We start from the raw sequence: 24102 nt of genomic DNA on the forward strand, positions 1-24102 counted from the left end.
TTTCAAAATTTTATCAAAAAAAATCATTCTTTCCATCTTTAAGTGACAAAATTATGTAATTTTATAAACTATAGCTATGTTTTTTAATTAATTAATTAATGTTTTTGCCAACCGTCCCTAATGCAACACCGCCTGTCACAAGAAATAAGAAATAAAAATCAAAACTTTTTTTTTTGTTTTTTTGTATAAAAAATCAAAACTTTATTTTTTGTTTTTAAAAATCTAATCTTTATTGAATGGCAATAATGTAAATGAGAGAACATGGTAAGGTATTTTGGGTAAATGGATCTATAAATACACTTCAAAATCCAACTGCCCTTCTTCTCTGTCGTGTCTTCTGGCTCTGGGTTTTACAGCCAAGCAGATAAAAGGTACACTTCTCTCTCTCTGATCCCCAAATCTAGGGCTACTTCATCACCAATCTAAAGGGTTTATCGGACCTTAACTTTCGTTTCCGAGGTTTCTTTTAGTCCAAGATCTTACTTGCTTTTTTTTTTCCTTAATTACTCTTATGTTTTGGTTAATTATAATTCTGATTTGGTTTATGAATGAAAATGCATGACTGGATGTTTTATTGAGTAGATTTGTTTAAAAATTTCTTGTATTATTTAGGCTGATTTGCTCATTTTAGGCTGAGATTTGGGATGTTTTGGTGTGTTTTTAGATATTATAACTAAATTTTTCCCTTTCGAAAAATTTAAAACTAAATTTTGCTTGTTAATTGGGTTGACTTTACTCTCTCTCTCTCTTTCTTATTTTCTTAGGCTGTTTGGTTGGTCAGAATATGGAAGAAAATAAAGGAAATGGATGATCTTTATATATATTTTTGGTTATTGACTAATTTCCTTTATTGGGTTGAATGTTTAAGGGAAACAGTTTAAAATTTAAATTTAGTTTAATTTTGTTTTCTATTACATATTTTTTCCTTGAAAAGGGTAAGACTTTGTTAAACGAAACGAGTCTTGGATTTGTATATATTTTAAAGTATTTTCTCACTCTTATTTAGTTTCAAACATTAATCTCTATACTTTCCTTGCTTTTGTTGTTAAAGGGTTTGTCTTTTATTTGAAACTCAAATAGGTATCACAAGATGGAGAACAACATGCAAAGCTTTTGGCAATTAGGAGATCAGCTTAGAGGTCAGTCAAAAGTTTCAGAAGATCACCAGTGGTTGATGGCTGCTTCTAAATTAGCTGAACAGACAAGGTTAAAAGGGGAGCGCATGAATAACCTTGATCTTTCAAAGGGTCCTGTTGAGCCAAGGCCAATGGACAAATTTGGGTACCAGGAAGATAACAAATGTGAAATCCTCAATTTTAACTCTCTGAATTTGGATTCCAAAATGAATGAGAATTTGAACAAAAATTCCTTCAGAAATGGAATGTTCAATATGAATGCAGTCTATCAGAAGAGTAATGCAAACATTGTGGGGAATATGACCATTAACAAGTATAGTGGAAACAACCTGAGCCACAAGGACTCTATCAACATCAGCAATAACAACAATAGTGACAATGGTAATGCAAACAATGTAGCTGACAAAAGGTTCAAGACCTTGCCTGCTACTGAGACCCTCCCTCGAAATGAAGTGCTAGGAGGTTACATTTTCGTTTGCAACAATGACACTATGCAAGAAGATTTGAAGCGGCAGCTATTTGGTAAATTCAACTATTTTAATAATTCAACACTGCATTCTTAGGCTGTATCTGCAAATGATCTTTGTATGTATGTTTAGAATATCACAGCATTAGTTAAGAATGTCACATTTTATTATCCATGATTTTGAGTTGATTATTGTGTTTCTTTGATAGGTTTACCTCCAAGATATAGGGATTCTGTTCGTGCCATAACACCAGGCTTACCCTTATTTCTCTACAACTATACTACTCACCAGCTACATGGTATCTTTGAGGTTTGTTCTTTAACTATTTGTTACTTTTATATGCAAAACAACCATGTTAGGTTGAAATATCTTATTAATGTCTAGTCTACAATTGGTAGATGATTCTTTCTTGAATGCGGCCTTCTTCTCATGTTATTTTAATTTCATATGTAATGTTCTTTCACAGGCTGCAAGTTTTGGTGGTTCAAACATTGATCCAACTGCCTGGGAAGATAAGAAGTGCAAAGGAGAGTCAAGGTTTCCTGCTCAGGTAAGATTTGTTTTGAGAAATTTCTTATGATAGTTCGATTAGAGTATTTGGGAGACGACAACATTGAGACCAAATGTTTCCTTCTATTGCAGGTGAGGATCCGTGTTAGAAAAGTGTGCAAGGCTTTGGAAGAAGATTCATTTAGGCCAGTCTTACATCACTATGATGGTCCAAAGTTTCGCCTTGAGCTCTCAGTTCCTGAGGTATGATAGATATTTTCAACATTTCGATAGGTATCTGCTAAGAATGCTATACGTACATATGCTAACGGTGTTTTTAACTTTAAATTACTCTGCAGACACTGGATTTATTGGACCTATGCGAGCAAGCAGGTTCGGCAGCATAAACTAAGCGCTGGCAACAATATGTCAACTTAGTAGGTTTTGTGGTACATGGGCAGTGTGTTGTGCTTCTCACAGATTTTCCGTACAGCGCAAGCTTTTGGGGATGAAGTCTGGTAGAGAGAATCTTGTTAAGTAGGTTTAATGCGAGTGAGCCTGGTGAATAATTACTCGTTGCTGAGTCTCCTTAAGACCACTTGTGTAAGTTTGTGTAAACTCTTGAGAGCATTATATTATTAAGGAAGTAAAAAAAGAAAAAAGAAGAAGCAAAATATGTACTGAGAGAAATGATAGCTATGTTTTGACCCTCTTTAAAATTTGAAGGTCAAAGGGCTTTGATGTGTTTGTAAAACCGCTCAAGTCCTGAAATGGTTATCAATAATCCTATTATTATTATCATTAAATGTTACACGTGAAAGTCTTGGCTCTCATTCATAGCTCATTTTGAATTTCTATTGCTTGCATGGTCACCTCTTTCTTAAATACTATTGATGACAGTTTTAGACTTTCAAATTTGACAAGGAGAATGGAATTGGGAATGTTTTGTCATAAGATATTTTGATTGAAACCAGGAAACATTAGAAGCAAACAAGGAATGATTGAATATGGGAAAGTGAAAATGAAAGTGGTGTGATAATCATGCTCAGCCTCACATCACATGGCTTTGTCAGGTCATTGTAGCACTACATGGATTTAATTTACTAAAATGAAAGGACAAAATGCAAACCAAGTTGTCAAAAGTATATACTTTTCTGCTAAAATGCTCTCATCTCAGCAGCTGTAACAATATATATAAACACTTAAAACTATATGACATATTCTTGCTCCAACATGTGAGATAAAATTGGGACCCATAAGTAACATGCAAAACACTACTATGTGTGCATGTTTAAGTATCTTCTTATTGTTTCTCAAAAAAAAGTATATTTTGATTGAGTGCTCCATTCACTCTGTATGGTGAAGCTAAGTTAAAACTTTAGTATGGTGTAGCAGCAAGTATTTATATGATTTTCATTAATGACTTTTCATATCTTTAACTGAATAAAGGATTACCATAATCTGTTAAACGAAAGTTAGAGAGTAGACAAAGGAAAAAGATCTTCTCATCCATAAATTGATCATGGTAATCTTACTTGGTATTGTTTTGCAAATCATTGCTTGATGCTCTTTATGTTACCAAGCTTGGTAACAAATCAATCGAAACAGTGTTTAAGTTGAATAGGCGATCAGGGTGGGATATAGAGGCTCTCGCAAAGGAGTGAGCCGCTACATTTGCTAATCGTTTTATAAAATGAAAAGAAACATTATGCAAAGTACATAACAAGGTCTTACAATCACTAATAACTTTGCCAAACATAGAAAGGATAACCATAGAGCTACGGATAGCTTGAACCACGGAAAGATAGATCTTTTAGTGTGCTCCTTTATTAAATTGGTCATTCTCTTTCTTTAAAAACTCAAATACTTAGAATATGAAGTGCCCAACTAGACTTTGCACAAAACACAGTCCATTTTTATTTGAGATGAATCAAATGCCTGATTCTCTCATTCACTTGTTCAATTTTGTTATCCAAATCAGAAACAAATTCAGCCAGTTGGTTACTACCATTGAGCTCAGCAATGTAACTTTCTTCTAAGATAGCCTTTTCTTGATTACTACCACTACCAAGGACAATAATCTTAGACTTTGAACTAGTATTAGTAGTAGTAGTGGTAGTAGTCATAGTTTGAGTTTGACCTAATTTCCCTATTTTTGTGTTTACTTTCTTGATTCTTTCCTTTAAGAAATCTGCCATAGTATGAAGTCTTTTTGAAGTTTGTTTTTGAGCCATGGAAGTTATGTAAAATCATTTATGAGAGACCTAACTTCATGAGAATTCTTAGGCCATGTGAGCTTTCTTAATTAGATCACTTCTTCTCTTCAAAAATGTTATTTTCCTTGTTCTGTCTTTTGGTATCAATTTCAGAGGTAATTTACGATGCCCCATCTTTAGTTATTTTCCTATTATGCTGAAAAAGAAAAAGCCTTCGAACATTATGATATAATAATATTTAAATATCCTATTATGCTGACGTGTTTTTACCGTGTATTACTTACTAGTTTTGTTTTTTTCAATCACCATGAATCTTTTTTAATTGGGCAATTGATCCACAAGATTTGATTGAATCTTCATTTACGGTGTAAATGCAATCAAATATGGTATTCTCATTTGTGGTCAGGTCACAATAATGACACTAAACAAAAGAAAATACAATTAGCTGTGTTCATATGGGTGGTGCAAGTTATAATATTGTAATTTTTCAAATAGCAATTAATTACACCGCGAGATCTTAAACCCGTAATTAATATATTATTTATACTATCACCATTATCAAATATTATAACTAAAATTTTAAAATCAATATAATAAAATTTTAATAATATTAAAACAAATCTTATTATATATTTATCCTTACATGAAAAAATAAAATAAAATTTATATTGTAAAAATCGATAACTTTGTAATATATAGTGCAGTGCGATTTGAACCGTAATTATTAAATTTGAAATCGCACTGTATCGTTTGGTTTAACAAATATACAAACTACAACTGCACCGCAAATAATTTCAAATTGTATTTTTAAAGCGGTGCGGATAGTTTGTGTTATGGGCATTTTAATGAACACTCCTAAATACAATAGGGAAACTAACTGCAACAACATAGTACGTCTCCCTTTGAATTTCAATATTTTGACCCTCTTTAAAATCTGAAGGTCAAAAGGGATTTAATGTGTTTTGTAAAACCACATATGTCCTGAAAATGAAATGGTGATAATTGTAGGCTTGTAGCATGGCTTGAAACAATATCCTAAAAAGAAAAGAGAAAATGCTAACCAAAGTTGTCAAAAGTATATATTATACACAACATAATAGAGAAATAAAGTATAAATAGATCAACACTTAAAACTACAAGACAGATTGTTGCTCCAACATGTGAGATATAATTGGGTTGGGGTCCAAAACATGCAAAACACTATATGATCACTCATTATTGGCTCCATGGCTATATAATAAAGCTATTCAGAATTTCATCATCAGTTAAAAAAAATAAAGGTCAAACATATTAGGAATAGGAGTGTTGGAAGTAAGCTGTTCATGATAATCATAATGATTATTCATAGAGAAGAAACTATTATGGTAAATACAGAAAAAACCAGATTAAAAAAAAAACTTCTCATCTATAAATTGAGCTTCATATGTATTATTAGGATATAAATTTCATGGATTGTAAAATATGAGACATTCACTTGATGCTCTTAATGCTATAAATGTTATACTTAAGTTTCAGCCAATTAATTAAGCTCAATTACATGCTTTATCTCTATGAATCTATAATCGATACAAGTTAATATCAAATCCATGATAGCAATTTTTTTTTTTGCAAAAGTTAAGTAAAACAGCCTATATGAATATAAACAGAAGAAAAAATATTAAGACATTGTGAGAACTTCAAAAACAACCTATACAAATATAAAGTAGTTCCTTACAAAATAAATTAATCAAACTATGTAATCAATATTGCGAATTTAAACTTAAAAATGATAACTTTTTGTTCCTTTTGATCATTTCATATGGTCATACAAAGAAAGGAGGAAGAATAAATTTACCAAAATCAAAACAATAACAAGCCCATCAAGATTTGTTTTTACCAAAAATGAGTACCTCAAAAATTAATTATTTTAATCTTTCGTTGTACTTGAAGAAAAAAAATCAGCAGAAGTTTTCATACCATAATAAAAAATATCATTACTTATTACATTATAGAACTACACAGATAAAATAAAAGCTAATCAAACATGACTAATTGAATTCCCTAATGAATCACCATGTGGGGACAAATCCCATAATGGAATAGCCTGATTGTAATGCAATTTAGTATCAACCGTCGAGCTAGGCATCAATGGCAGTGGTGGTTGGCTCACATTGTAATTTTGGTGTTGGATAGGCATAAGAGGATTGTGAGACAACATCATTCCATTCTGATCATTTTGGTGCAGCCCTGCTCCTACTCCTCTTTCAGATTCCAACACAATGTTGTTCTTATGTTGATTAGCTTGATCTTCTAGACGAAGATTAGTACCATTATAGTACTGATCAATTGCATAATCATTAGAGTTCAATAATCTAGTAAAAGGGTCACTGTTGTTGTAATGATAACTCATATCAAACGACAAGCTTGGATTGAAGGGAAATAGATGAGCCTTTGAAGAAGAAGAAGAAGAAGAAGAGCTAGGCTGACTATAAATCCAAGGCATTTGATGCTGTTGCTGTAGTAGCATTTGAGGATTGTTATCATTGTAATAAGGAAGCTGTTGATGGTTGTGGTGAAAGTATTGAACACTACTACTACTACTCATGAATGGATCTTGCATACCAAAATTGTTATAATGGTTGAGATGAATCAAATGCCTCATTCTCTCATTCACTTGTTCAATTTTGTTATCTAGATCAGAAACAAATTCAACAAGTTGGTTATTACCATTGAGCTCAACAATGAGACTTTCTTCTAAGATAGCCTTTTCTTGATTAGTTGGTGTTGTTGTTGATGTATTGAGAAACTCCCTATTATTTCAAAAAGCCAAACAACTTTTACCACCAAAGAAAAAAAAAACGATACCTTTGAGTGAAGCCGAAATTCTTTATCTGAAAAAGGTTGAATCTTTCTCTCTTACCACCAAGAAAACAGTACGAGTGAAGCCCAAATTATTCCTCTGAAAAAGGTTGAATCTTTGTCTCCTACCACACAAAAAAAAGGTACCTTTGAGTGAAGTTGAAAGTCTTCCTATCTGATCAGTTAGTGAAAAATGTTGAATCTTTGTGTCTAATGAATTAGTGAGAGAAGAAAGCCATATAGAGAATTTGAGTAAGAGAATGAAGGAACAAATGAGCAATTAGTGAAAAAGGTTGAATCTTTGTGTCTAATGAGCTTGTGAAAGAAGAAATTCATATGAAGAATTTGAGTAAGAAGAAAAGTGAGAGAGCAAAGAAAAGAATTGTGGTAGGAGTAATAAATAGACCAATTTTAATTTAATGTTACCGTTATTTTATTTTATTTTATTTTTTATTTCTTTTGCCGTGCATTAAATTATTTCCTTATTTGATTAAAAAAAAAACTTTATTTCCTTTTTTTTTTCTCAATTAAGAGAATCTTCAATTGGGTAACTAATTTCGGGATTAATTGGTCGTTTTTTTTATTTGTGGTCACAATAAAGACACTAAACAAAGAATAAATATCATAACTCTTTCTCTCTTCAATTTCTGATCTTTTTCCATGGCCTCTGTAGTACCTCTTCCTTTGAATTTCAATACTCTTAGTTCAGAGAGATTGAGGTTTGGTTCGTGTTCGAGGAAGAAGAAGAAGAATCCCACTAAAAATGCCACCTTTGTTTGTAAAGCTGCTACTTCTCTTGTTTTTCGGGATCTCGACGCTGATGATTTTCGCCACCCTCTTGACAAACAGGTTTGTTTAACTATAAATTTATATAAATATGAAATCCAAACAAAATAAAAATCATTTCTTTTTTCTTCTTCATATTTTACTCTCTGTTTTTATTCAGAACACACTGATTTTGAGGGCAATTCCTGGGTTGAACGAGCTTGGAAAAGCTTTATTAGGTAATTACAAGAATTGGGTTTTAATTTATTTTCATTGAATTTGTTAATCATATTAACAGATGGATAATCTATACGTTACAGGGTCTGTTTCAGAACAAGTGATGCTTTTGGAGAATATTGGAACTTCAGTTCTTGTATCTGAAAATCAGGTTAGTATAAATTGATTGTTAGAAGATAATATAATCTACTTGTTTCATCTTACACTGTTCTTTCTTTTGTTTCAGCTACCTGAACTACACCAGTTAATGATTGAAGCAGCAAAAATATTGAACATTGAGTCACCTGATCTGTATGTTCGTCAAAGTCCAGTACCAAATGCATATACTTTAGCCATAAGTGGTAAAAAGCCATTTATTGTGGTTCATACTAGCCTTGTGGAGCTTTTGACTCGAAAAGAGTTACAGGTAACAACAATTCACAATCTTTTTCTTGTTCAGTTGTTTAGAGAGGCTAAGGAAGATGTTTTACTTTTGTAAAACAGGCTGTTTTGGCTCATGAATTGGGTCATTTGAAATGCGACCATGGTGTGTGGCTTACATTTGCAAATATTCTTACCCTTGGAGCTTATAGTGTACCTGGTAAGACATAATTTAGAGGAAAGTTTGTTGAGATTTCTTGGCCTAAAAGTTACATGATCATAGTAATAGTTAACATGAGATTTCTAAACTATTTCATTTATAGGGCTTGGTGGGTTGATAGCTCAGAGTTTAGAAGAACAGTTATTTCGTTGGCTTCGAGCAGCTGAGTTAACTTGTGATCGTGCAGCTCTTCTTGTTGCCCAAGATTCAAAGGTAAGCAAATTATCTATGTAAACTACATGTTTTATTATAACTTACCTACGGTTTGTGATGATCTAATTGTTGGTTACCATTTTCCTACAAGAGGTGGTAATATCTGTGCTGATGAAGTTAGCTGGGGGCTGTCCATCTATGGCTGACCAACTAAATGTTGATGCATTTCTGGAACAAGCTCGGTCTTATGAAAAAGCTTCATCAAGCCCGATGGGTTGGTACATAAGGTAATAAGTTAACAAATATCAGCATTTGGTTGTGTTGACATTTTCAAGTGTTTGCTGATCTTAACTAATTAATCCATGTTCAGAAATGCTCAGACGAGACAACTCTCTCACCCGTTGCCTGTTTTACGTGCTCGTGAGATTGATGAATGGTCCAGAGGTCATGATTATAAATACCTTCTCAAACGCGCAGCGCAAAACAGTGTTGTATAGACAATTGAAGATAAAGCGAAAATACACAACTTCTTATCGAAAGTATTACCTCAGTTTATTAAATATGTTTTTGTCTATTTTTACTGTAAATGTTAACAAAATAACATTTTTTATATTTTCTTTTGCAGTTTCAAACAATCCCATGCAGAAGGATTGACAGTGTTAATAGAAGATTTGTTCAAAATTTATAGCTGCTGTTAAAACCTTTCCAGCTGCCATATTCCATGTGATATTATCATGTCAAGTCTTGTGCATATAGTTCTTAGGAGACACGTATGTATACTCTTTTTCAAGACTCATCTTATACTTTTTGAGTGTAAAAAACATAGAAAGAAAGAATGATTCTTATAGAATTGAACTTATAGAACAGATGAGATCATTTCTTAGTATTTATATACAGATTTACTATTGTTTTATCTTGATGATTGTATAAACTTGTGTATGGATTGTTTCCACCCACATAAGAAAATAAATTATACGTTTGGTATTTGAACAAAAAAATTCTAAAAGCAGCAGATTTTCTAAATCTACTAGTTTGAGAAAAATTCTAGTTGAGGTTGGTGTACTGTATCTTCATTTATTTTCACTGACACTGACTTGTTTTGTCACTTTGGGAGATGGTGCAAACAGATTTACACAATGATACTGAATCAAATCAAAATGTATGGCAAACATGATGAATAATGCCATGCACTGTGTTCTTCATGTCTATATTAGAATGTCAAGTTTTTCTGTCAAGCAACTTTCTCATGAGGATAAAATGTTCAGCCTTGAAGAATGAAAAGGCTGAATATGAATTGGTGGATGGTAGTTTATTCCAATAATTAGACAGATAAAAATTCGATTATACATAATCAACCCTGCAAATCCAACTCAAAATTGCTTGGATTACAGAGCTACAAAAATTCTATTTTGTCAACATTAATAAAATGTTAGAAAGGCTGCAAAATACAGAATAACGAGAAGGGTCCATTGGATATCTGGTTTCATCCCACTCGAAACTCGCAACACTACATCATCAACAACGGGACCACAAAGAATACCATCTTTTGTTTGACTTTCAGCAAAACTCAGAAAACTGATTGTTGTCACACTTGAATCTGCCTTGAACTTCATTGAGAATTTCTTGGCTGAGCCTGTGCCTTTGCTGGGAAGAGTGAAATTTTGAACTGTTGACCCTGCTTGGGCAGCCACAAAAAAATCTTCCACACATGAGTTGTTAGCATCTCCAAGTGTGAATCCCAAACTATAACTCGATCCCTCTTTAAGGCTTGCTGATGTTTGTATGCCGGTTGAAACAATCTCGATTGCAGCATTGCCTTGTGGGACGAAAAAGTGCTTTGAATCTATGTAGTTTACAGTTCCTAACACAGACCACTCTTGCAATGGGGATTGAACAACACTTGGTGCTGGTTCAATCAATATTCCCTCGGTAGAGCTGCTAAGAAATTCTGGACCATATTCAAATCCTCCATTTAGCAGTAAGTTTTCTGCAAGTCCAAGTCAAATTTTGAAATAAGCTTGCATGATTAATTACTATAATATGCTATGAATTGTAGTTAAATTTATAGAATTGTACCATTTCCTTGAACTAGTTTTGGCATGCTCTTAATAAGAAGTTCATCAATTACAGGCCAGCAGATGGAGCTGGTATTGGAGTCATCTGCTTGGCTATGAATCACAAGATTGATTGACTCTCCATCACCCCAGCTTCCCAAGTAATGGCCATAGCTTTCCCAAGTCTCCTTCCCATAAGGCTGCTTCAAAGAAAAGACCCCTTTACTATCTGGTGCTGAGATTACTATATCAGCATTATCTGAACAATTCTGATTCTGATCTGGTGGTGCAATTGTCAAGGTAAGCACATAGCGCAAGTGATCTGCACTGGCAAGGAATGTCTGGTTGATTATGCCATCTTCCCCCAGTTGCACAGCATGTCCATTATTTGGTAATGAAATGGTCTCATCAGCTGTGACATACAAGACTGTGCCTTCGAATGTCCATCCGGGAATTGTGTTGTTTTTGTTAAGTAAAACAAATGGGGATTTCGAATCTTTTGGGAGGTTTGATGGTGGAGATTCAAAGCTCGGATTCTGCAGAAGATCTGAAAATGAAAACAGGATATGTTATTACTACTACTACATGTTGCAAAAACTTAAAAAGAGTTGGTCAATAATATCAGTTAATCAATCTAGCAAATGGTTCTTGTTGGAGACTGGAAATATGGAACTGAGTTTACCTGCAGATGCTAATGTCAATAAGAGAAGAGGCAAAATGAAGATTTGGAGTTGGAGTAGCATTTTTTCTGGTTGAAATTTGGTAAGGAAGAAAAACCCACCTAAAACTTCTTCCTAGTGGCCTGAGTTTTGGTCATGATTATGACTTTTTAGGTTCATATTTTATTAGGACACCTGAAGTGGTCAACCTTTCAAAAATCAAAATGGGGTGTCAGCACATGGGCTCACAATAAAAGCTATTTCACAACCCAAATAACAGTGTTTTTTTAATAGCATAACCCTACGAAAATGTTATACCAAGCTTACACCAAAGACTTTTCCTTTAAGCTCCTCTGTTTCATCACAGCAGTTATTCATTTTCATTTTGAATAATAATAAAGTTATTCATCAGTTCAATCTATGAAAAATAAAAAATGAAGTCTTGATCTTTTATTTTCTAATACAGATCAATCAAAATTATGGTTATTCCCAGAAATCTTCAAAATGCTGTTGGGTACAAATCATCAAACAGTTAGTGGACATCACCCTTAACTACCTAATACATAGTAACAAAACTAACATGTAAAAACCACACCAACACAACCCAACCCAACCTGGGTCTGTACTCGTTTGAAAATTTGAAGCCACTGAATTTGGCGTTGCCTGGAACCCAAGCAAACTAATAACAAAAGAAAAAGATCAAATTTTGTTACAAAAATAGAAAAGACAAAATAAGTTCTTAGTAAATTGAAAACTACAACGAAAAAGTTTGTCTTTTTGTGGATTTTTTTTGATAAAGGCAAAAAGAAAAAAAAAAAAAAAAGAAAGACGAAGAGACCGATTCCGTACCTCGAGTTGAGAGAGTCACTCATCACTGATTTCGTCGTAATACCACTGCGCTTGGTGGTAACAACAATCGAAGATTTTGATAATTGGTTTTTGTTTTTTTTTTTTTTGTTATTCCTATTACCACCACCACCACCTCTCTCTCTCTTACTCTCTTTCTCTCTGCGCAGACTGAGCGGTCGAAAAATGCCGGGCGTTACAGGTCCATCCGATTATTCGAAAGAGCCACCACGACATCCATGCCTCCAAATCAATTCCAAGGTCAAGTCTTTTCCCGATTTCATTATGTGTGTTTATATGACTATCTGCGATTCTGGGTAATTGGATGAAATTGAAATTGGTATGCTTGCTGTGAGATGAACTCTGAATTAGAACCAAAAAAAATGAACTTATTCGATTTGGAGCTGAACAAAAGCTTACTCCTTTTCTTTTTTTGGGTACAGGAGCCTTTCAATGCAGAGCCACCTCGTTCGGCTTTGTTTCGATCCTATGTCACTCCCGTTGATTTGTTCTACAAGAGAAATCATGGCCCAATTCCTATTGTTGATGACATTGAAAGGTTCAATCTTTATTTTCTTTTTTATTTTCAAATTGAACTGATGCCTGTTCATATTACCTAATTTTGGTATCATGTTTGTTTAAGCAGATATTCTGTTTCAGTATCTGGTCTGGTAGAAAACCCCAAAATGCTGTCTATGAAAGATATCAGGTAATTGGTAAAAAAAAACCCCCTTGTTATTGATGAAAATTATGAATTTGCATAGAACAATGTTGTTTTACACTTTAATCTTTGTACCAGGATGCTTCCCAAGTACGATGTCACTGCTACATTGCAGGTTTTGATTTGTTTCTACTTTACATTTAGTTTTATCGGCTATGTTGTTTTTATTTTGCTACTTACCCCAGCTTAGATTGTTTCTCAATCTGCAGTTAGACCGATAATTCTGTTTCGGATTGTATTGTACAGTGTGCAGGTAATAGAAGAACAGCTATGAGCAAAACTAGAACAGTGAAGGGAGTTGGCTGGGATGTGTCTGCTATAGGAAATGGTTTGTTACTTGACTATGAATCCATTTTTAACTTTCTAAATGTAGTGTTTTGCTATTAATTCCGGGTGTGAAGGAAAGCTCGGCTAAAACCTTGGAATGGTTTTTGATAACTGTCAAAATTGCAAAAAGGGGTGATAAATACTAGAGTGAACAAATATCACTTAATAATTGCCTATGGCCTATGTCTATATAGTATTATGTGTTTTCCATTTTTCTTCTAAAGTTTATGTATCAGATATTTTAGGGATGTCAACACATAGTTTGGGGTAAGCTCAAAGTAGGTGGGTGCTTGAGTGGTCCAAGCTTTAAAACCTCATAAGTTTATATTAATAATAATAAAAAAAGATTATATATATTTTTTTGCATAATTAATAATTAAAGATGAGATGTAATGGTCAAGTGTTTGTGCCTCTTATATCTTTATGCTGTGTCTTAAATATAACTACTCTAGAATGTTAAATGCAAAACATTTCCTTTTAGTTTTAAACCATCTCTCTTGCTTGTATTGTTCTAAATCAGTTTTTAATGAAATCGCTTGAGCTAGAAGATCCTTTAGCTGATAAATTTTCACCCTTTTTCATTCTTTAATTCCTGTCAGCTGTTTGGGGAGGTGCCAAATTGGCTGACGTTCTGGAACTTGTTGGAGTACCGAAATTGTCAAGTTCTAGTAAATCAGGAGGCAAACATGTGGAGTTTGTTAGTGTTGATAGGTGTAAGGTACAACCCTGGTCTTCTCCAGATAAGTTTGATTCTTTTCCCCTTAATGTTTGATGAACAAAGTTTCCTCTTACACCGTTTTCCGTAATTGTCAACTGAAATAGGAGGAAAATGGAGGCCCTTATGCAGCATCTATTCCACTAATTCAGGCTACAAACCCGGAGGCAGATGTTTTACTTGCTTATGAGATGAATGGAGAGGTAATTGCATCTTCTCAGTTGGAATTAAATGGCATGATTGTCTATTCTAAAGTTATTCGATCCATTTGAACCACTCAACTTTGCTGTTTGCATCTTCAATTACATGCTTCATGTTTTTCTACTTTCTAGTAATTAAATTCAAAACTCACACACCCCCACTTGGTCACCTTGACAAAATTGACAAGGCTAGTTAACATAGCACATACATTTGCCCACTTTCTAAGATACGTGGAGCATTATAAAGATAGAGCGAAATGCTCCTCTCCCTTGCCCTGGATGTTCTGTTCTTTTAGAAGGGATATACCCATCTACTTTGTTTTTCACATTACAAAGGCTGGTGCTAAGATCATAACAACCAAGTCAACCAACATAGGTATAGAACAGTGTTATGAGGATATTTGGTAACTAAACATAGGTATAGAACAGATGGAACTGTCTAGTTTTAGAGATTGTTGGTAAATAAACATTTGCAGTCCTTTAAATTGCTAAAGTTTTCTGTGAAACTTGAAAATATATCGGTTGCATTATTTTATTAATGTTTTTCTTTTGTAACACAATTTGTCAGCATGTTGTTATCTGATTAGTTTTTATCATCTTAAAGCCTCTGAATAGGGATCATGGATATCCATTGCGTGTTGTTGTCCCTGGTGTTATCGGCGCACGCTCTGTCAAATGGCTTGATTCTATAACTGTGATCGCAGAAGAATGCCAGGTTTGGAAATGGTTTATTATCTCAAAAGTTGTGTTTTTTTTTTCTTGGTACACATTATGTTATTCAATCTGCACAACAGGGTTTCTTTATGCAAAAAGACTACAAAATGTTTCCGCCATCAGTGAATTGGGACAACATTAACTGGAATACGAGGAGGCCACAAATGGATTTCCCTGTGCAGGTATTGACATATGGTAGTCCTTGCTCAATCATTTGATGCTTTTTACGACAAATATCATTCGTGCTTGTTTTTGCTCAAGTGGCAAATATTATAGTTGAAAGATGTATTGAGTGAAAGAAAAATGCTAGTTTGAATGTACTCGTTTCTAAGGACCTTCTGTCAGCATCCAATTTTTGCCGTAGAGTAGATTTGGTTCTTTCAAGTACTGTTTAATTTGATTTCTGATCTATACATTTGCCTATTGACAGTGTGTAATTTGTTCTTTGGAGGAATCAAATGCAGTAAAGCCCGGAAAGGTTAGTATTAAGCGTGGTTTTGTACCTTTCTAGTTCATTATTTCAAATTCGTACATATAAAAAATATTCATTTCAGCATGATATGTGAACAAGAAAACATTCTCCCATGGAATATTTAATCTTGTAAAAAATATTGTATGGGACAAGGCTGAAGATGTTTCTTCTTATCTCTACACCAAACTCCATTTTGAGGAGTTCTAAGATACTGATTGATTGCTGACAATGCACCATGGGGTGGAACTGGAAGTGGACATCATAACAGTTTATGTATTTATATATTCTGGTTTGGTTCAGGTAACTGTGAGTGGATACGCCGCATCAGGAGGCGGTCGTGGCATCGAAAGAGTAGATGTGTCTTTCGATTGTGGGAAGAGTTGGGTCGAGGCCTCTAGATACCAAAAGCCTGGGATCCCTTATGTTTCAGATGATGAAAGGTGTGACAAATGGGGTTGGGTGCTGTTTGAAGCCACAGCTGATGTACATACCAATACAGAGATTGTTGCCAAAGCGGTATGTCACACATTACTATTACTATTATTATTATTATTATTCTAATTGAATTCTCTAGAATGTGCATTGCATAATCATATGATATGTTATCCTAACCACAAAGAAAATATTATTCTTATATGACTACACACACCATAGGAAATATTAAACAATTTCTAAGCAGTGTACACCATTATTCAAAACACCAAATAGTGAGAAAAACAGTTGGTCTGTGAACTCCTCAACTGGGATGATGGTGGGATTTTGGCCGACATGGGCAATTATTGCTTAAAATACTAATAATAATAACACTATACAAATTGTAAAGAAGAAGTTGGCAAATGGTTAAATCAAAAAACAAAGATGTCACTATTATTACAGTCTTACGCTTACACAGTCACACCCATTTTCTTTTTAACAAACAAGTGTCCAAACCACACGTCCTCACTCTCAAATGCAATCTTAATTTATATTTTGTGTCATATGTCACTATTTATGAACTCCTAATTATATTATACTTTTTAACATTTTAAGATGTCAAGATCAGTGACACAAGGAACCCCCACCACCCACATCAATTTTATCCTTATCTGGATAAAGGTGCATGCATCAACCAACCATTTTACTACCCTTATGGTATGTTTGGTTTGCATTTAAAGGTGATGTAATGAAATTATAATGTAATCATGATTACATTATATAATAATGGAATCCTCATTACATTGAAAAAGTATGTAATGACAATTACATCACAAAATATAAAGTAAAATTAAAATTACTTTAATACTTTTTTTTTTTATATAAATATAAAAATGACAATTTTGTCAATTTATCACTTATTATAATATTCATTTCAATAACAAACTAAACATTGTAATCAATTTTTATTACCATTTTTATTCCATTCTATTCTCTCTTTCTTTACATCAGGCTAAGTCTTTCCATTTTAGCTTCACAGAAGTTGTTTCTCAAATAGCTGTTAAAGCAGGTTTCTTTTAAAATAATTTTTCAGCTAAATGTTGAAACTAGAAACTGATGTATGTAGCTGAGGCGTCCTAACAAATCGGTAGACTTGAACTTTGTTCATACATAACCTGATCAATTCAATCGGATACTCATCATTTATTTTTAATGTCTCTTTCACAACATAATCATTGTTCAACTTTCTCAAAAAGCTGTTATATCAGGTTTTTTTTGTTAAAAGGGTTTTCCAGGGAAGTGTTTAAACTCCAAACAACGTGTTTTGAAGCTTCATAAACTGAAAAATTACTTTTAAAAAGCCCATCTTTAAGGAGTCTGATGTTTCATTTTCCGGCTCCTTCACTTGTATAGTTGTATATATGATATAATATAATATATATATATAAATATTTAATAAAATAGAAATTCTTCAAAAAAAAAATCTGAAAAATTATCTTCCAATCTCTCTATAAAAAAGAATTTCCATTTTCTTCAAATTCTTCTTCACATGTGTGAGAAGCACTATTTCTCCATTAAAAAAATATTTTAATAGTATTTAAATTGTATATTGTTTACATTGTCTTGTTACAATCAATCAGTTAATATGGTGACTCATAATTTTGCTAGAGATTCTACTTTAGTTTTGGAATCAGTTCTATGCTAGCTAGTTTGGTGGCGAAAGTTAATAGTTAATAAAATGAAATTTTTCTTTAAAAAAAATTAGAAAAGCTGATAAAGAGTGATCGAAGTACATGAAAAAGTTGTTGAGAAATGTGTTAGTTAAAATGAAGTTAAGATAGATAGATGTCCACGTGTATGAAGTTTGAAGTAGTGTGTACAGTTATTGTTGGTGACCACACGTGCATTGATTGACACGTACATACGTACACAACCACTATATTAGATTCCATATTCGAAATTAGAAGATTAACAAAAGATGTCATTTTGTATCGTACACTTGATTGTTTTGGCAGGTGGATTCATCAGCAAATGTCCAACCAGAAAATGTGGAAGACATTTGGAACTTGAGAGGAATACTCAACACTTCATGGCATCGGGTTCAAGTTCGTGTTGGCCACTCTAACATGTAGATATAGATATATGAATGAATGAACCAATAATAAAAACAACTGTAACAAGTAACTGAGGTTTGTACTTGTTGTAATGAATGAGTGAGTGAGTGAGTAGTACTGTCTTCTTCAACTTTGGATATCATCATATCACATCACATCATGTATTGGAACCAACTGTTTAATTTAATTTTAAGTTCATGCATTTCACATGTTGAATAAATTATATTCTTCTTCTGATGACAGCTGTGGAACGTTTCCCATTCCATTTCCCACTTAATTATTCAAATTTTATTAGTAACTATTATAAAAAATTGTAAATTAATAGTTACATATAATTGGTGCTTAATAATAATATTCGGAGTTTTGAGTCATATTATTTTAGAGCAATTTGCGGCGAAATTTTTTTATGTTTTAATTTTTATACACTTAATCTTTTTATTTTTTTTGTGGCAAAACAAAACCTCCTTATATTTTAATTTTTATACTTAATCTCTTTATTTTTTTTTTTGCGGCAAAATTTTTTTATGTTTATTTTTCTTTACAAAATTTGACACGCCAGTTAAATATTACCGTTAAATATCAACTGAATGACTACTGTATAGACTTGTGTATATGTAACAGTAAAATCTCGAAATCGATACAGTAGTAATCCAATTAATATTTAATGATAATATTTAACTGAAACTTTAAATTAAAAATAAACTTAAGGGGGTTTTACAACTAAAAAAAGATAAAGAGGTTAAGTATATAAAAATTAAAATATAAGTGAATTTTGCCCTCCAAAAAAAAAAAAGTTAAGTGTACAAAAATTAAAACATAAACAGGTTTAGCGGCGAATTGCTCATCTTTTAATCTCCCATTCTTTATGAACCATATCTATGAATTTGTGGGTACCCTCCAATAATGCAAATTTCTATCACCAGACAATGTGAAAGGCTACCACTCCATTCTCTCTCTCAAGAAGGAAAAGATCAGCTTCAGGACTTGACTTGGAGTCAACTTTTTTTCTTTTAATAAGAAAAGATTATTGCTACTTATATCTACTTTTCCATTAAAATAAAAAACAATTCAGTTAGTTTCTCTTATTTTTCAACTTGGCCCTACTCAAATTTTCCATATATTTCTGTCCATCACCATCATTACCCTAAGCACTTTCACCATCCAATTATAAATATATATACAAAAATTAATTTTTATTCTACAATTGTTAATTGTTAATGTACATGGTTAAAAATAAAATTTAAATTGTTGTATGTAAGCCAATTTTTTTTATGCGCCTGTATTTGATTATTTTAAATTTTATTTTCGATATGATAAAATGTAAATTTATGTTATAATTATAATATACAACATAACATCATATAAAATTTTGGAGATATAATTAATTTGTGTAATAAACGAAAATACAAAACTTTGTTTTCCTATAAATATATATAAATTGTAAGGTTGAGCATCAACTTGTTGCACATGTTTTTGAAATAACCAATAAACTATACATTGGGATATTAATGAAATGATAACATATAATAATACAAACTTTGAAAATTAAAATCAAGTGTAAAAGATAATGAATATGTTCCACTAAAACGTAAAGTTTGTAATAAATTAAAATAAAAGGCTAATCTATATAATGTGGTCATTCGTCTCCATAGCTTTTTACTTCTTTCTTGGTCTGCATGAAAATATATGGTTTTCAATTACTCATGGATTCCTTAGGCCAATAAAATAAATTAATTAATTAGCACAATAAAAGCTAAAAGTTAAATTTTTTACTAGATTTAATTATTCACAAAGCCTAATACTTAAACAAAATAATTATTTAATTATACGCATGAATATGATAAATATATATACATAAATAAATATATAGGTCTTTTCCTATACAGTTCAGATATGATCTAAAATAATACCATGCCAGAATTTTTATAATATAATACTCATTTTCATCACGTTTGTTTAGGTGGGGATCGAGCCCCTTAAATTATTTATAAATATTATATTATATATATAATATATATAATATAGTTTTTATTTTTTATATATAATAGTAATAATCATATGGAGGAGAAGATTCCTTTTTCGTTGCTGAACTACGATTAAAGTTTTTGAAAATATGTAGTGTGTCCTTTTGTTTTGGTACATTTTTTCTTTTTGTATTTTTGTAAATTTTTTTAAAAAAATTGAACAAATTATAGGAAGTTATAAAATTCAAATATTTTGTTGTAATTGTAATTATTTTTTATATGCATCATAAATAATTATAGAAAAAAATTGGACTAAACTACTACAATATATATAATTATAAAAGAAATTAGACTAAATATTTTTCTGGTGTATGGTTAACCAAATAAAGAATGTACTAAATCTTTGTGTAGGAAGATTTATCTTAAAGTTTATTTCATTTTTATTAAAAGTTAGAACATAACTGTAATGGAATTCTTTTAAGTTATATATATATATGTGGAACACTTTATTATTCTACATTGATAGTTACTAAATAAATTTAACTACTTATTTTTAAAATATTAAATTAGTAGAATTTGAATTTCTCTGCTTAATTAAGTTATTTAATCAAAAAATATTTATTTTTACACTACAAATATTATTAATATACAAAATATTTAAGTTAAATTCAACTTAATTTTTTTTTGTCAAAAAAAAATTTTCCTTAATTTTTTTTTGTCAAAAAAAAATTTTCCTTAATTTTTTTTTTTACTAATAGAACAACTCAACTCATATAATATAAAAATTAAAAATTAAAAATTAAATATAGACATTCAAAATTTTCTAATATTAAAAATATGTAAGTTATGGTTTTATATATTTATATTTTTTATATTAAAAATGTCTATGTTATACCTACCACTGCTGTATTTATTGTTAAATGCATGATAAATTCCAAACTATAATCAATTATTATTTATTACGTTTGAAGCTTTTGTCGTCCATTTATTAAGATATGTCTAAACATTAACCCCACAAAAAAGTTTGTGCTTTGAATTATTATTATTTTTAATAAAATAATTTGTAGATAATAATGTAAATTCTTAAGAAGACATAACCAATCGTAGTGTGCAAATTCTCATGATTTAGTTTCGGTTTGTCATCATTTATAATAAATATCTTATAATTAGCTAATGTAGGGCATTTTTATTTGGGTGCCATAATAATTAAGTTTCTTTTTTTTAAGTTGTCATAATAATGAAGTTATTAATTTTTTTTCCACATAAAATCTACTTATATTTCTAAATTCTAATATTCAAGTGATGATTGCACTTTGTTTTTTGAAAATAAACCCTCAAGTGATGATTGAACTTTGAGAGTCTTATATTGATAGAAAAATTTGACTTTATATGTATATGTTAGGTTAAAATTAATAATCAAAACTTAAACTACTAATATTTTGTAGAAAAATTATACTATAAGAAATAAATAATTTTTTATATGATGTTATATATTGTAATCATATTAAGATTTTGTTGTGTTCAAAGATAATTAATGGAACGCATATTTTGTTCATAAGGGCATTAATCTTCAAACAATGCTTTTTTTTTTTTTTTAATTTTCAAAACAATGCTTTAAATTTTTTTTAAAATTTTGTTCATAAGGGCATTAAAGTCGTGCCATGAGAGGTATAACGAGTTAGGTGAACGTCTAAATTTTTTTGCATAATTACTAAAGAAATATAATTTCATCTTAAAATACAAAATGCTAGCTAGGCAAACCTAGCTTGAAAGGTATTTGAGATATGTAAATAAAATTTATCTAAGGTCAAGGCTAGGTGATTAGTAATTTTTTTCCATCAAACTCATTTTGAGGAGAATCACTTAAGTATGCAACATAAATCCTGAACAAAGTATCAAGTAAAGCATAGTTAAAAGATCTTTATGAACTATGGTGTGGTTAGACTAATAATCTAAGTACATAGGGAGATATTTATATATATAGTAAGGAACTATACTTTATTTTATACTCTTAATAATTAAAGAGCTACAATTTTTGTGATCCCACATTATGGGTCAATTTTGAGACAAAAAACTTTAATAATTTTGAGGATGTTGAGTTTGGGAGAGAAATAAAATTATTATATATATTTTTCTTGAGGAGAAATTGATGTTAAAATCAATTCCATCTATCACTTTTGACAGTATTTAAGTTTCCATGCTTTTCATTGATCAAGAAGTGAATCCAGAACCTTGATAGACAATATCAAATAACCTTCCATTCAAGATATGTTAAATGTTTCAAATAATAAATCAAACTCAATAACCTTAAAGACCAGTGCCATTATAGAAATCCATGAGAAAAATGACATAAAAAATAATGAAATGATAGAAGATGATCCAATCAAATTTTATCATGTCATGAAGGTTCCAACTCTTAAAATTGGATTTATATCATAAATAAATAGTACAAATCATGTGAGACAATAAAGTTTTGTAATTTTTGTATTGTTATAAGGTGTAAAACCAATTAGTTATAAATCAATATTTATGACTAAGAGGATGCAAATTACAATGTGGAGAAATATAAGGTATGCCTTGTATATAAAGAATTATTCATAAAGTATATATTCATTTTGAAATAGACTTTCTATCGGTTTAACTAAAAGACTATTTTAGGACAAGTATTGTAACGTCCGCGCTTCAAGTCTTTATTGGGCCCTTACAACCATGAAAGGATAGCTCTTATATACACGGGTACGTCACTCTGTCTGCTTCATGGACTGATGACTGGCCCTACAAACCAACACGTGTGTTTCCAGCGTTCTTTGTCCTCACTCGCACGCTTCCTGGGAAAACTTCCCAGGAGATCACCCATCCTAAAATTATCTCAGGCCAAGCACGCTTAACCGTGGAGTTCTTTCGTGATGAACTACCGAAAAACAAGATGCACCTTGTTGATATAGGTAGTACCAATCAATCCATTTAAGTCCTCTTCAACTGTGTAGTCCCATACTTACACAATCTCAAAATCATCACACTTAACCTTCCCCAGAGGATGTGGGATTGCACAGCTTACCCGGTATTTCTCCTTACAGATCACTGGACTACTAGACTGTCACAAAATGATTTAGTATTGTTATAATTATTTTGTAGTATATAATTTTATTACTATGGTATATTAATTTTCTGTGATACGATTATATATTTAATGATCTAATAAACTTATTCTATGTTAAAATATAATAATATGTTATACTAACAAAATTATATAATTTAATTTAATTATTACATATATATTTTAAAAAATAATATATAATAAATGTATTTTTATAATTTTTATTAACTAATTTATTATATTTGTTTATTTTGCTTCTCAACCTTTCTTTTTAATAGAGGATCTTGATTCTTATAGTTGGGCGAAGTTGATGGAACGAAGAGATTGACAAGGAGACACTTCCCTATTTTCATTGTTATATTATTTATCAATAATATAATGTGTAGATTAAATACATGTAACAAACTAATATGTAACACATGACATTATATATTATGTGTCATCATTTTGTAATATTTGGAGGAGTTGTTACTATGAGTAACTTCCACCATTATCACCAACTTTAAGAGTGTAAAAGGTGTTACACATCTTTATTTAAAATTCTTAATGGTATAGAAGTTATGGTGTGCATGAGTTACATCTCTATAGGAGTTATGGTATGCATGAGTTACATCTCTTTATTGAGTCCATAACATCCATGGAGGTTATGACTTATGAATTTTGAATTTCAAATGGTGATATCCTAAACACTATATAAAGGAGGTCTATGGTGCTCATTTGGGAGTAAGAGAAGAAGTTTTCTATCAAGAAAGCACTTTGCTAGAAAACCCTAAAAGACTTGATAATTCCCAAAGCTATTTCCTAGAGAGTTCCCTTAGTGCTTAGAGATAGGGGGAAATAAGCTTTTGGACAAAGGTGTAATACCTTGTTCAAGTCATGGTGATCCCCACTAATCTACACTCAAGGTTGTGAGTGAGTGTTTAT

At 31.4% G+C, this 24102-nt stretch overlaps 4 protein-coding genes across 6 annotated transcripts; 3 read left to right on the forward strand and 1 right to left on the reverse strand.

The window, feature by feature from the left end:
* The first annotated feature begins 221 nt into the window (after positions 1-221).
* On the forward strand, positions 222-2923 carry LOC115699254 (B2 protein). Its single transcript, XM_030626568.2, has 6 exons — positions 222-371; positions 1081-1658; positions 1812-1912; positions 2070-2153; positions 2246-2356; positions 2452-2923. Exons 2-6 carry the CDS (start codon positions 1091-1093, stop codon positions 2497-2499), a joined length of 912 nt encoding a protein of 303 aa, XP_030482428.1. The 5' UTR covers positions 222-371; positions 1081-1090; the 3' UTR covers positions 2500-2923.
* Positions 2924-7589: 4666 nt separating this feature from the next.
* On the forward strand, positions 7590-9879 carry LOC115699067 (plastoglobule-localized metallopeptidase 48, chloroplastic). The gene is made up of 9 exons (XM_030626278.2): positions 7590-7995; positions 8093-8150; positions 8232-8299; positions 8375-8554; positions 8632-8728; positions 8832-8941; positions 9035-9168; positions 9252-9420; positions 9507-9879. Exons 1-8 carry the CDS (start codon positions 7807-7809, stop codon positions 9376-9378), a joined length of 963 nt encoding a protein of 320 aa, XP_030482138.2. The 5' UTR covers positions 7590-7806; the 3' UTR covers positions 9379-9420; positions 9507-9879.
* Positions 9880-10179: 300 nt separating this feature from the next.
* On the reverse strand, positions 10180-11755 carry LOC115699066 (protein DUF642 L-GALACTONO-1,4-LACTONE-RESPONSIVE GENE 2). Its single transcript, XM_030626276.2, has 3 exons — positions 11618-11755; positions 10958-11482; positions 10180-10868 (listed from the first exon to the last, which is right to left on the reverse strand). Exons 1-3 carry the CDS (start codon positions 11676-11678, stop codon positions 10300-10302), a joined length of 1155 nt encoding a protein of 384 aa, XP_030482136.2. The 5' UTR covers positions 11679-11755; the 3' UTR covers positions 10180-10299.
* Positions 11756-11957: 202 nt separating this feature from the next.
* On the forward strand, positions 11958-18337 carry LOC115699065 (sulfite oxidase). Of its 3 annotated transcripts, none has more exons than XM_030626274.2 (13): positions 11958-12529; positions 12611-12701; positions 12884-12999; positions 13087-13149; positions 13240-13276; positions 13408-13489; positions 14088-14206; positions 14311-14406; positions 15008-15118; positions 15198-15299; positions 15548-15595; positions 15890-16105; positions 18019-18337. In XM_030626274.2, exons 2-13 carry the CDS (start codon positions 12627-12629, stop codon positions 18133-18135), a joined length of 1182 nt encoding a protein of 393 aa, XP_030482134.2. In that variant the 5' UTR covers positions 11958-12529; positions 12611-12626; the 3' UTR covers positions 18136-18337. The 3 variants fall into 3 exon arrangements, with proteins under 3 accessions (XP_030482134.2, XP_030482133.2, XP_030482135.2); XM_030626273.2 differs by having other exon boundaries at positions 11958-12500; XM_030626275.2 differs by having other exon boundaries at positions 11958-12497.
* Positions 18338-24102: the final 5765 nt, after the last annotated feature.

This window comes from Cannabis sativa, chromosome 8, assembly GCF_029168945.1.
Source record: "Cannabis sativa cultivar Pink pepper isolate KNU-18-1 chromosome 8, ASM2916894v1, whole genome shotgun sequence".
Lineage (NCBI taxonomy): Eukaryota > Viridiplantae > Streptophyta > Magnoliopsida > Rosales > Cannabaceae > Cannabis > Cannabis sativa.

What these genes read in the sequence shown, in the direction of transcription:
- LOC115699254 (XM_030626568.2), top strand. Translation starts at nt 1,091, where the DNA reads ATGGAGAACAACATGCAAAGCTTTTGGCAATTAGGAGATCAGCTTAGA. An exon ending in TTTGAAGCGGCAGCTATTTG is followed by an intron (nt 1,659 to 1,811) that starts GTAAATTCAACT and finishes TTTCTTTGATAG; the next exon opens with GTTTACCTCCAAGATATAGG. An exon ending in AGCTACATGGTATCTTTGAG is followed by an intron (nt 1,913 to 2,069) that starts GTTTGTTCTTTA and finishes GTTCTTTCACAG; the next exon opens with GCTGCAAGTTTTGGTGGTTC.
- LOC115699067 (XM_030626278.2), top strand. Translation starts at nt 7,807, where the DNA reads ATGGCCTCTGTAGTACCTCTTCCTTTGAATTTCAATACTCTTAGTTCA. An exon ending in GCTTGGAAAAGCTTTATTAG is followed by an intron (nt 8,151 to 8,231) that starts GTAATTACAAGA and finishes TATACGTTACAG; the next exon opens with GGTCTGTTTCAGAACAAGTG. An exon ending in TTGTTGCCCAAGATTCAAAG is followed by an intron (nt 8,942 to 9,034) that starts GTAAGCAAATTA and finishes TTCCTACAAGAG; the next exon opens with GTGGTAATATCTGTGCTGAT.
- LOC115699066 (XM_030626276.2), bottom strand. Translation starts at nt 11,678, where the DNA reads ATGCTACTCCAACTCCAAATCTTCATTTTGCCTCTTCTCTTATTGACA. An exon ending in ATTGACATTAGCATCTGCAG is followed by an intron (nt 11,483 to 11,617) that starts GTAAACTCAGTT and finishes TTTCATTTTCAG; the next exon opens with ATCTTCTGCAGAATCCGAGC. An exon ending in AAAACTAGTTCAAGGAAATG is followed by an intron (nt 10,869 to 10,957) that starts GTACAATTCTAT and finishes TTGGACTTGCAG; the next exon opens with AAAACTTACTGCTAAATGGA.
- LOC115699065 (XM_030626274.2), top strand. Translation starts at nt 12,627, where the DNA reads ATGCCGGGCGTTACAGGTCCATCCGATTATTCGAAAGAGCCACCACGA. An exon ending in CTGTCTATGAAAGATATCAG is followed by an intron (nt 13,150 to 13,239) that starts GTAATTGGTAAA and finishes TCTTTGTACCAG; the next exon opens with GATGCTTCCCAAGTACGATG. An exon ending in CAGAGATTGTTGCCAAAGCG is followed by an intron (nt 16,106 to 18,018) that starts GTATGTCACACA and finishes TTGTTTTGGCAG; the next exon opens with GTGGATTCATCAGCAAATGT.